Below are 12,512 nucleotides of genomic sequence, written 5' to 3'. Positions count from 1 at the left end.
AATACAAAAGTGTACGTATTGCAAGAACGCAGTTGATAAACTGGACAAGTTGAAGGCGAGCTCGAACGTCGAGTTAATAAAGTCTTTTCCGTTCTTGTTCTCGACTAACACGGAATTTTTCAATATACCCGTGAAGTCTGATTCAGTTCGATGCGGTGTTAGGCACGTCGACCAAGGTGGTTTTTGCCGGGCCAGCAGGAAGAGTATAAACACATCTCCGATACGTTACCAAGGTGTGTTCAACACATACCACGCATTCCTGGGAGGTCCTCCTTTCCGACCTGTTCGTTTACAAATGAATATTCAAGTTTGTTTTGCCTTCTGTTTGTTTCTGAATACATGAATATAAAGTGTCCACTAGTTTTACGGACCACCTCTGGACATGGCTTTTGAGAGTTTCAGCCCTTTCTTCAGTTATACCACAGTCCCTCTATCCAGATAGAGGGACTGTGGATAGAGGGACTGTGGTTATACCTTACTGGCGCGTTCGTTGTTGACTTTGTCAAATTTAATCCGGTGATAATCTGGTGACAGCGTCCACAGCTTAGTAATTTACCCTTGCTTACTTTGGCCAATTAGGCACTCAAACTCATCAGATAATAGATACAGCATGTTGATAAAACGTTAACGCAAGATTGTCAAGGGCAGTGCTAAGTTTAAGACCAAAACACCAAAGGTTGGTAGAATATATCTTTATTAGCAATACAACGAAACACCTACCCACCCCTGGGGACGGACATTTAGACAACACCCTGTGAGTAGACTAGAACAAAGACTGTGGTATGTATTCAAAGTCGTTGGCCTTCACGATGTATTGTCTGTTGGGCTTGAAATGCAACTTTGTTTGACTGCAAAAAAGGGCGTGCCACAGTATACAGACAGTCGTCGTCTTACAGAAAGCAATCCAAAACCTGTTAAGCCGACAGTATGGCACTTTTCTACACATTTTCTCTGATTTGTTGTGTCATAGCAATATCAATAATACAGCCAACTTTGGAACATCCTCAGTGTTTGGATTATTACGCACCCTTCGATGCAAGCCAAGATCTAAGTTTTTGCAGAGATTACTCCGACTTTGGCTGTTGTACGACAGCTCGGGACAGCGAACTCGAATCAGACTACCAACAGATTATTGCTCAGATAAGTGCTCTTTCGGTTGCGTGTAAGAATTATACACGGGAAATTCTTTGTACAGAATGTTCGCCTTACGCAGCCCACATTTTTGGAGCTGAAGAGACGTCATTTATAGCCTCTTTTCCAGGTCTATGTACAAGCTACTGCTTAGATTTCGCCCAGGAGTGCACACAGGTAATCAGAATGCTCACCACAGATGGACGATTAACCTCTTTGCTGCAGGATTCCGCAAGTAGCTTTTGCGATACCGTTGCGGCTGTCGATACGGACTATTGTCAGCCTGATGTCATGTATAGCGAAGAACTAAACCAGGAGATAACAGTGGCTGTGAGTGACTCCCACGGTTGTCTTTGTGTTGAGGAATTCGCTAGTGGACTGCGAAACCCGATCGCTGCCGTTCATGCTGGCGACGGCAGCCATAGATTGTTCATTGCTGAACAAAGGGGCAAGGTTTACGTTTATTTCATGAACGGAACAAAAGTCCCTGAACCTTTTCTGGACTTAGAAGACACAGTGTTGACAAGCACAAGGCGAGGAGACGAACGCGGGTTACTAGGAATTGCTTTCCATCCGAAGTATAAGGACAACGGAAGATTTTTCATTTTCTATTCTGTACTGTCTGATGGTACCCAACTAAGTAGAATAAGCGAAATGAGGGTATTAAGTACAGACGCTAACAAGGCAGACCCTGATTACGAACGTATTCTTTTAGAAGAGGACGAACCCAGAGCAAACCATAATGGAGGTGAACTTATGTTCGGAGACGATGGTTACCTGTACTTTACACTCGGTGATGGCGGTGGGAAAGCAGACGCCCATGGTGAAATAGGCAACGGTCAAAATTTGTGAGTCAAATTACAGTCCCTTGGGACTGTAGTCAAATGCAAATAATATGAAATACTGATCGATGTGCCTAGACTTGAACAACTCGAACTATTTCTTAATCATATTCTGTGGTGATTAAGAGTGACAGAAATGCATGCGTGTGCTATTCTTGTGATGGCTTTTAGATGTGCAAGAAATTGAGAGTAAAGGTCTCAATTGAAACTTTCCGTTATTTTAGTATGCCAAACAATACCAAATATATTTGCTTTTCAGCTCGAACAGCTATCCCAAACAAGTTCATATTATGGCTGTTGCTGCTAAAGGTGACTAGAAATGGACAGTCTAAGAAATATTTTATTGATGTCATAATTATGACATTGAAAACCTGAAACTGTTGTAGTTAAAATGATAAAGTGACATTTCAGTGACATGCCTAGCATTCACTATGGTGTTAATTGTTGTTTATCAGTATCAAGCCTCGTCACTAGGAAATTAACCAGTCACATTTTCAGACTGGTGGTAGAGGGACTGACCTTCCATACAAAACGTAATCAAAGGATTGTGATAAATTGTTAAGTCGAGGTCCCTGGTTCACACTTGTTTGCCTTCGCGATAGGATTAAACCAATATATGGCTTAATCCTACCTAATGAGATTGTTTCCACCAGAAAAAATTGACGTCACACAACCGTAGACAGCAGTCCCCCCTTTACCGCCCATGATACAACCAACGCAATCGTGTTGTCAGTGTTCTAATCTCCTCCGATTTCTTCGCAATGTACTCTTCTTTGAAATATTCAATAGTTCAGAGAAATATCTAAGATGTTATGGTTCTTACGGTAATTGTTGTTGTTGTTGTTGTCGTTGTTGTTGTTGTTGTTGTTGTTGTTGTTGTTGGGGCTTCGCAGAAGCTTCTAGTCAGAATAACCAAAATAGTATAAATGAGGTCCGCGTCAAAAGAAAAGTGCCAATTATGACAGGGGTTCATTTTCCGGTTTTCAAACAAAAATGTTTTGATGCAACTCTCATTATTTGTGAAGACTTAAGATTTATTGTCAACTGTTATGAGCCTAATTCCTGAATACTGCCCTTTTCCACAAACATCATCCATAACGCAGAAGTCACGGTTGATTGATAAGAATTGCATTTGTCCTCTATTACAACTAAGTTGATAGACCCAAGAGGACGACTTACCCTCGCCCTGGGCATTTCTCGTTTGGCTTGCTCAGAGGTACTCGGATTCTTCAAGGTAATAAGTGACTGCAAGAGACATTCAGAGTTTGTTGGTGCTATGCGTAGGACATATTTTAGGCGGACAGTTCACACTGGCCATCGCCCACGATACAGCTTTTTCCGTGTCTAGGTTTGCCTCGGTGAAGAGCGGGAGGGCGAGAGCGGTGATCGTCGTTCGTCTGTCTCATTGTCGAAGCACATCGTTTTAAACAATAGCCGAAGACGGGGTGGCTTCTGTAATACCGTACACTATGTCTGAATCGAAGATAAAATATTCATTCAACCATATGCATGCAATGGTTATATGACTCTATAGGCCAAGTCACCATGCTAATACTTCCTGTAAATGTCGATATCATACGTGTAGAGACAATCTTCACCTGTCTCATCAATGTAACCAACATTTTATGGTCTTATGTTTACAACCCACTAATAGGTGAAAGACTGTGAATAACGAATTACATTACAGTAGCAAGGTTTACATGATGTTTGGTCAACGATCGCCTAGTGTTTAATCCTTGTGGAAGGATTTAATCTTGTGGTAACCAAAGTTTGTTTTCACTGACTATACGGCAACTTGCTTCGAGGTTTGCAAATGTGATATGTAGATTTCTATGGATGATCTAAATCACATTTCTTCTATAAATGAACGAAGTTGGATTTCTCGACGATTTCTTATAAAGATATTTTAATAAAAAAAGTCTGCCCGATTGTTTAAAAATTAAGATTTCTGATTATCATCTCTATATTGTGTGCTTATCATTTATGCCAAGGTTTAACTGCAAAATTGCATCGAATACTTTGTTACTTTCTGGTTTATTATCTTCTGATTCGCGTGATTTTGTGAATTTGAACATCCAGAGTAAATATAATATGGTAATTTCCATTGTTTAAGAACTTACATATATATATATATATATATATATATATATATATATATATATATATATATATATATATATAATTGCGAACATTAAGTTGATTATTGGTCATAAGTCTGATGTAAATAGTTTGTATTATTTTCAGAGATATACAATGTCGGTTAACTTAAATAATACTTTTATCACATTGTTCCTCCTTAACATTGGTAAAATATATTTATATTACTGAATGATTCATCTGGCGTACTTAAAGTTTCTGAAGAAGTTACATTTACAGAAAAAATATTTAATATAATTATACTGAAGTCAGTCTGATCAGTCATATCATAGTTTGTGCTCCCTGTTCAGCTTTTCTGCAACTGTGCTTGCGAATATCGTTAAATATGTTGTCGACGAGTGGGTATTCGTGCAATGGAAGAACATTTATATCTCCACAAGTCTACGAGATGGACTGTACAATGCTAAATAACTATAAAAACAAGTATTAAAGCAACGTCCCTATGGATAAAAGGTAGCTAGCAGTTTAAAAACTTACATAAAACACAAAGCGTATGTGTGAGATGACGGTCTATAAGTAGCTCTGTTGACGCCCTTAGGTAGCTCTATTAATGCCTGTAGGTAGCTCTATTAATGCCTGTAGGTAGCTCTATTAATGCCTGTAGGTAGCTATATTAATGCCTGTAGGTAGCTGTATTAATGCCTGTAGGTAGCTCTATTAATGCCTGTAGGTAGCTCTATTCATGCCTGTAGGTAGCTCTATTAATGCCTGTAGGTAGCTCTATTCATGCCTGTAGGTAGCTGTATCAATGCCTGTAGGTAGCTCTATTGATGCCTGTAGGTAGCTCTATTAATGCCTGTAGGTAGCTCTATTCATGCCTGTATATAGGTAGCTGTAATAATGCCTGTAGGTAGCTCTATTAATGCCTGTAGGTAGCTCTATTAATGCCTGTAGGTAGCTGTATTAATGCCTGTAGGTAGCTCTATTCATGCCTGTATATAGGTAGCTCTATTAATGCCTGTAGGTAGCTTTATTAATGCCTGTAGGTAGCTCTATTAATGCCTGTAGGTAGCTCTATTCATGCCTGTATATAGGTAGCTCTATTAATGCCTGTAGGTAGCTCTATTAATGCCTGTAGGTAGCTCTATTAATGCCTGTATATAGGTAGTTCTATTGATGCCTGTTGGTACTTTTAGTGATGTATATTGCATACTTACATTCAGAATGGAATGTCATCGTTAAATCTGCAAAATTATTTTGAATATATTTCAATTTATTGCAGACAAACTCTTCATGGTTCTATTTCGCGAATAGATGTCGACAGCGAGGACAACGACCTCCCATATGGAATTCCGCCAAATAATCCATTCGTTCATGTTCCCGATGCAAGGAATGAAACCTACGCCTATGGTACACGTAATACATGGCGCTGTTCAGTAGATCGAGGTGACCCAGAAACAGGAGAAGGGAAGGGTAGAATATTTTGTGGTGACGTTGGTCAGAGTCTCTATGAAGAAATTAATATGATTATCAGTGGTGGAAACTATGGATGGAGAGGAAAAGAAGGATATACCTGCTTTGACCAGGACATGTGCAATAGTGCTGTTCTTGGTAAGGTTTCATATCGCCTGTTTTGGAAAGCTATAGGCGCACTGTGTTCTATGACCTGTTTTGGAAAGCTATAGGCACACTGTGTTCTATGACCTGTTTTGGGAAGCTATAGGCACACTGTGTTCTATGACCTGTTTTGGGAAGCTATAGGCAGACTCTGTTCTATGACCTGTTTTGGGAAGCTATAGGCACACTGTGTTCTATGACCTGTTTTGGGAAGCTATAGGCACACTGTGTTCTATGACCTGAGTAGTAAAGAAAAGGTGGTCAACTGGGATAAATAAGAATTTTTACACCCATTTTATTCATTTATCTACATGAAGCGAAGGAAAAATTTAACCATCCATGTAACTAAAGTATAACCCTGACCTATATACGAACTCACTCACGCGCAGCAGTGCATTGTCCTGAACTAAGCGGGGAAATTCCCTTCTGAGCATGTTTATACACGTTCCGAAGGTGTACGGGAAATTCCGTGTGAGTCATCACCATCAAACTAGCCTATATAAAGGAGCCCCGTTGTCAGTCCGGCCGGCCGGTCGCGGAGTCTAGCTGATGTTGAACACGAAGTTCCTATAGGTGCGAACTTGTTCACCTGATAGATAAAATTTTAGTAATTTCCTCTGAACTTAAAATGTGACGGAAGACCATTACTTCAAATAATATGAGACGTTTCAGATGAATGGTACTGATATCTAAAGTGTTCACTCTTTATCTCTACGTACAAATGTAGTTCCTAAGTCGTTCTCTATTCTATTCCCACCAACAAAACATTCAATACTCATTTCCCCTCCCCGATCTTTATCAATACTTATGATAATATCACAAGTTGTTCTGTTATCTGTTTTCATAGCATAATATCCAACCAAATCGTCAAATTCATCTCCAGTAGCTAACTTTACACATCTAATGAGAACTGTACCATGTTGAAGTATTTTCATATTATCAGTCATCTGTTGATTTACAGTCTGTAAAGTTAATTCAGCTGCCTCATCACCGACACTTTTCAGACCCAGTTTCTTTAAAGTTGTGTCCCAAAATAATCTAACTGGAACTCCGCTAGCTGTATACGAGCAATAATTCTCCCCCTCGTTTATCCACCTTCTTAATGTATTATCGGCCTTCATTATTGTATTAAGAGGACTAATTTTAAGATGAATTGGTATACCAAGAAGTGCAATGTATGGATTCGTAGGAGTAAGCCAACTACGAAAATCTAACAATTTATATTTGTTTACATTGCTATCAAAATAAATCACATTCGGAGTTCCTGGTGGTTCAGCAACACCTCCTGCAATTTCACTATCCAATATATCTAAGATGTTACGCGGCACATTATAAGGCATGAATTTCTGACTAGCCGAATCCCATGTCAGAGCAAAAGGAGTAGGATCATTCGAAGCCTTTGTGGCGTCAATTACAGTTTCATCAATGTCTTTAAGTTCGGAAAATTCTACAGCATGTTCGTGGGGTGGCGCCGCGGCATTGGCTAAAACGAAATATTTTTCGCGGTCTTTATAACGAAGGACGTAATCCTTATTATGATTAGCAGCCATCTTAGTATTATTGTTAACTTTAACATCACTCAGATCTTCAAGCTCAAGATTTTGCATACGAATTGTACCTAGACCGAAGCCACTTGGATCAGACATACTCCGTAGGGACCTATATACAGTGAAAATTAAAATAATACCTTGTAATATACAATACACAGTCATGGCTTCAGCTATAGGAATGACAGTTCTCGGTGCTGTATTAAATGCAACGGCATTCACAGGAGGAAATATTATCGGGCAAAAGCTTTCTGGGAATGGTGACGCTCTTATTGAAGAGAAGGTCCGACATGATAAAGCATTAGAAAAATTTGAACATGATCGCAACGTCTGGTCAGAAAAAAGATTACTACAGGCTGACTGGGAAAGAGAAAATCAGGCAAAGGATGCGCATGCTGCGGCAGAATTAAGAGATACAGATGCAGAAATCCTGGAAGAAGCAGAAGCGGTGCAAAGCAACTATGCATCAGGTCGTTCCGAAGGGCCAGTTCAATTCTCAGATTATTATCAACCCAGTCCTGAACAAAAGAAATATGAAATGATTTATATTGCTGGAGGATTGGTCGTGGGATGGTTCATCTTCCGATAGGGTTACACCGGCCCCGCTTCGGGACTACAATAATTCAATACAAAAGCTAATTGGCCAGTTATTGAAATCGATCATGTTCCCATCCTGATCTGTTATCCAGATATGCATTGAATTCATGTAATCTCCCCCTTTTCTCAATGGCATAGAAATTGCTCCGTTTTAAAATCGTAAGTAACCTTTTCACTTATTCTCTCGTATCCCGGATGGGAAGTATTTGTAAACAGTTCGATACTTTCCCCTGTATGTATCCTCCGGAGGCACCCGAACCAAATGAAACATAATTTCCAGTAACATCGACTACATCTGAATGAACTATATATTTAGTGACTGTTAAGAAATCCACTTTCTTCGGACTCATAGTACTTTTTATAACTGGGTTGTCCTCAGGTTTATCTGAAAAGCCGACGACGTTGGCGAAGCTACCTGTGGCATTGAAATAGACTTTAATATCTTTAGCCAAAGTTAGATAAACATGGTTTGTCGGCAGATGTTTTCAAAATTAATTTTTGCTTCAACCCGATTGCTTTGTTTAACGTATCGATATTGTAGTTACCTGGACGTATTGATTTAGTCTTCTTCGGTTGGTCACCTTCTTGATATTTTATTACATTATTCGTCGATGTTATGTTATGCCATGAATTATATAGTCCGCACTCTAGCAGTCTTATCTTCGTAAACTGTGTCGTGTCAATGCAAGGGTAAAAATTAACAGTGACTGGTTCACCTGTTTGGCTTTCAATCCAAATGATCATTGTTGTACGTTGTATATATTACTAAGTATAAGTGTTCGATGAATATATTATTATTCCGAAGGTGCCCATTACACAGTATAAGGTTCTGCAGGAATAATATTTTTCTGTTCAAGGAGATCTTTGGTCGCAACCGCAGCAGCAGTCGCACCGCCTAATTTTGCCAATCGAGTTAAATTTGGTCGACTTGGATCGCCAACCTCTATTTTCAGAAATTTGCTGGAGATCATTAGATATCCCATCGCAAGTCCTGCGATTACAATACCATCGTACATTGTGTTTACAACTGTTTTAATATCCATGATTGCTGACTAGTATATAAAATAGAAAAATAAAAAAATAAAAAATATGGGGAGTTAATCCATCTCATACAATGTAGAGGAGCTGGGTCCCCCCTCTCCCTCCCCCTCCCCTGTCGGAACTGTTCCGGAGGGAGCTGCTACGTGCTCTGTTTTTTTCGCTTTCTGGGGAGGATCTTTCCGAGGGGACAAATATGTCGAGCACGCCCCCAATATAGTCCTAATGCAGTCAATGAAACTCCACAATTCCTAAAACAAGATAACATTTATTATACCATTTATTATCGCGTGAATTATTATCACACTGTTCTTTCATTGTAGGCGGTAGGCTTATACAGTTTGTCGCTACCGCATCACTCCCCTCCCCTCCCTCCCCCTCCATTGCTTTTAGTTTCTTCTCCTTGTTTTTCCTGTTCCATTCCGCTAATTTCTTGCCCGCAGCAACTCTCCCTGGATGCTTCGGCGGTAACGTCACTTTCTCTATGTTGCGCTGTGTCGGAATCGGCGGAGCCGTTTGCGGTGTGGGCTCCGTCGGCGGGGCTTCTGACGGAGTCCCTGGCGGAGCCGTTTGCTGAGTCGGCGAAGTTGAATCCATTTATTTCAGGTACTATATTAAACCCGATTTTTTTAAAATTTAAATGTTTACCCGTAATTAAACCAGTGGAAATTAGAGCAATCAGGGGTCCACATGTGTAGGCTATCCGTCCTGATAATCGTTTTATTTCACTGTTTAGAATAAAATCCTTTTTAAGATCAGTGGCATAGTTATCTCGATCATCGATTGGAACTACCTGACTGATTGCACAGGCTCCTAGATCTATGAAACTTTGAGTGATGGTATCACTTATAAGAGAACTGTATTTCGCTTCGTACATTTTGAAGGCTTTATCCACCGTTTCATCTTTCCATTTTTCTACGTCAGCAACTGTAATCTCCTTACCAAAAATAACTTGCTTTGACCACTTGCGATGACACAGAGTATTTTTTCACGTTTTGTCTCTATTATGGATTGATTATTGTCCGAAGGCACTGAAGGTGCCGAAGCCCCTTCGGAACCGTTCCGGTAGGGCGCTGCCATATTTGCCGCTGCCGATGACTTTATTAAATTCTCCATTGTTTGCAGTATGTTATCTATTCTTAGTAAAAAATAAAAAATTCGTTTAAACCTGAATCCGAAATAAAGTATTAACATAGTCTGGAATGTTAGTACCCCTAACAGAACCGTACCGACAGGGATTCCGACAGGGATTTCGGGAAAATTCTCCTCCATTTAAATCTATATGTATATAGAAACACGAATAATGAGTACAGACTTATTCCCAGTTGCTTTTCAATTGAATAAGACGAGCGTACCGGCAGTACAGCATGCTGATACCCCCCTTCCAAACCGGACGGGGGAATAAAACCTATTCTCATGGACTTAGAAATATATGTAACGCCGACAGATAAATTTACTTTCCATCCTCGGGATGTGTTCAAAGATAATGTAATCACTCATAGAACAGCAAAAGAAAGTAATGTCTGGCTGGGCAGCCCAAAGATGAAATACTGGGACCAGCAACTGAATTTCGCTGTATGGTGCAGCACTACTGGTTGCGGTATATCATTCGCCCATCTCTTTGATAAGAAATTTCCTCCGCAAATACGATCATTCTGCCGTTTCCATGTATATTTTACAATACGTCGTATCCTTCACGAAATGGGCGTTGCACTTCCAGACGATACCCCCACCTTCAAAGCGGGCGACAATCCATACAATCTCGTCCAATATGAACTTCTATGTACAGAATTTGGAAATATAAGTCCAACGAAGTCCGACTTTCGTTATCGAAAAGGTCAAAATAAAGGTCTTGGTTATGGTTATGAATATTACACTAATCGTGGACCCGTTCGACAGCCAAAAGCGATATACAACGGTCATGACTTTTTCCTCTCTGCCGACGGAGGTGTTTTCTATACACATACAATTTTTGGAAAGAAAAAACATGTACTGCCCGACAAAGACAGACCACACTATTATTTCTTCCGAAATGATGGATCGGAGGGACAATATAATAGTTTCATTCCTCTGAAGGGAGACTCGGGACTAACAAAGGCCGGTCTCGCTCGCCTCAACGAAAGTCTTGAAGCCTACGTATATTGCATACTCGGCGCACAAGCAAATATTCGCAGTACCATAGTAGGTGATACTGGCAGTGCACAGCAAGTCCGAAAAGAATTCGGTGTTCTCCTCGAAGATGAAATTCGTAATACCGACAAAGTAATTAGTTATAGGCGATATCAAGACACAATAATGAATACTGGTGTCAAACTTGATATGGCAGTTTCACCAATTTACTTCTCTTGCCGTCTGAGATGGTCATCCTTTCGGGCCCGGCAATCTCGGGTTATAATAATGAATTGCAATATGCAACAGAATCTATGTCCTCGGGTGGTGAACGGTGATATAAACACGGAAGTTCGAGAAAGTGCTGTACACGAGATGGAGGGGTGGGATGATCCTGTGAAGTGGCAAGACGAGCCCGGAGAGTCACCTCACAATGACACGACTCGGGGACCCCCTCCCCTCCCCTCCCCGGAACGGGCAGCATCTACGACCAGCGTAGACCCTATTCACGAATATGGTAAAATTGGTTTGTTATCTTTAGCAATATTCATTACTATTGTAGGTACTGGAATAAAGTCACTAACTATATAGTTCATTCAGATGCTGTCGATGTGACTGGGTTTCATCTAACTCGAACCAGTAACTTAAAAGAACTAGAAGAGATTCATTAATTACAGTATATAGATCCAGAGGAAATGTCAATATACGTAACCCCACCATTCAACATGATTATAACTGGACCGACATATTCTGGCAAAACAGAATTTATGTTGGACCTCCTCACCGGTCCGTACTTAAGGAAATTCGAATATGTGATATTCATTTGCCCAACATTCATGAATAATAAAGCGTATAATAGAAGATTCATTTTCACCGATGATAATGTGTTTATATTTCCAGTCGGACTCGATGCAGTGGATGATACATTAACCTACGTGCATAAAGAATGGGCTGGAACGAACACTTTAATAATCCTCGATGACTGCGCCTCGTCCAAAGATATGAAGAAGCGCAGTAACGTTTTAGTCCAACTTGGTTTCAGCGCAAGACATGACGGATTATCTGTCTGGGTTCTGACTCAACAATATACTAGTATTAGTAAACCATTTAGGGAAAACATACAGATGTTAGTACTATTTTACACACCGAACAAGATAGACAACAAAACTATTATAAAAGAATATGGAATGGAGGTGTCAGAACGGGAAGCCGTGGGTCTAATCAAGCAATTGAAAAGTAGGCCATTCAGTAAACTAGTATTTCGTTTACGGAATCCGTACGACATAAAATTATTCGTATAATATAACAATTATGGAAGCTGAAGCCGAAGGCACCCCCGAAGGAACTCTTAGAGAATTATATTACAACCCGAAAACTGGTTTTGGAGGTGTACAAAAATTGTATGACGCAGCACGGGCCAGCGGACTGAAAGTGACCAAGAAAGAGGTGCAGGAGTGGTTAAAAACTCAGCTAACTTATAATCTACATAAACCGGTACCTCGTACTCGTGGGGGTGCCTTCCGGGGCGGCCGTC

General features: G+C 40.2%; 1 protein-coding gene across 2 annotated transcripts in view; it reads left to right on the top strand.

Moving 5' to 3' along the window:
• Positions 1–814: 814 nt before the first annotated feature.
• LOC139143449 (HHIP-like protein 2) overlaps positions 815–12,512 on the top strand; it is a 31,403-nt gene continuing 19,705 nt past the window's right edge. Inside the window, exons 1-2 of one of the 2 annotated variants that reach the window (XM_070713778.1) lie at positions 815–1,979; positions 5,353–5,681. In XM_070713778.1, the coding sequence (XP_070569879.1) occupies positions 928–1,979; positions 5,353–5,681 (1,381 nt within the window). In that variant the 5' untranslated portion in view covers positions 815–927. The remainder of the gene's footprint in view (positions 1,980–5,352; positions 5,682–12,512) is intronic. The other variant, XM_070713779.1, reaches the window with a different exon arrangement.

The sequence above is a fragment of the Ptychodera flava genome, chromosome 11, assembly GCF_041260155.1.
Source record: "Ptychodera flava strain L36383 chromosome 11, AS_Pfla_20210202, whole genome shotgun sequence".
NCBI lineage: Eukaryota > Metazoa > Hemichordata > Enteropneusta > Ptychoderidae > Ptychodera > Ptychodera flava.
The sequence above is the reverse complement of the archived record's forward strand: the minus strand, read 5'-3'. Positions and strand labels throughout refer to the sequence as shown.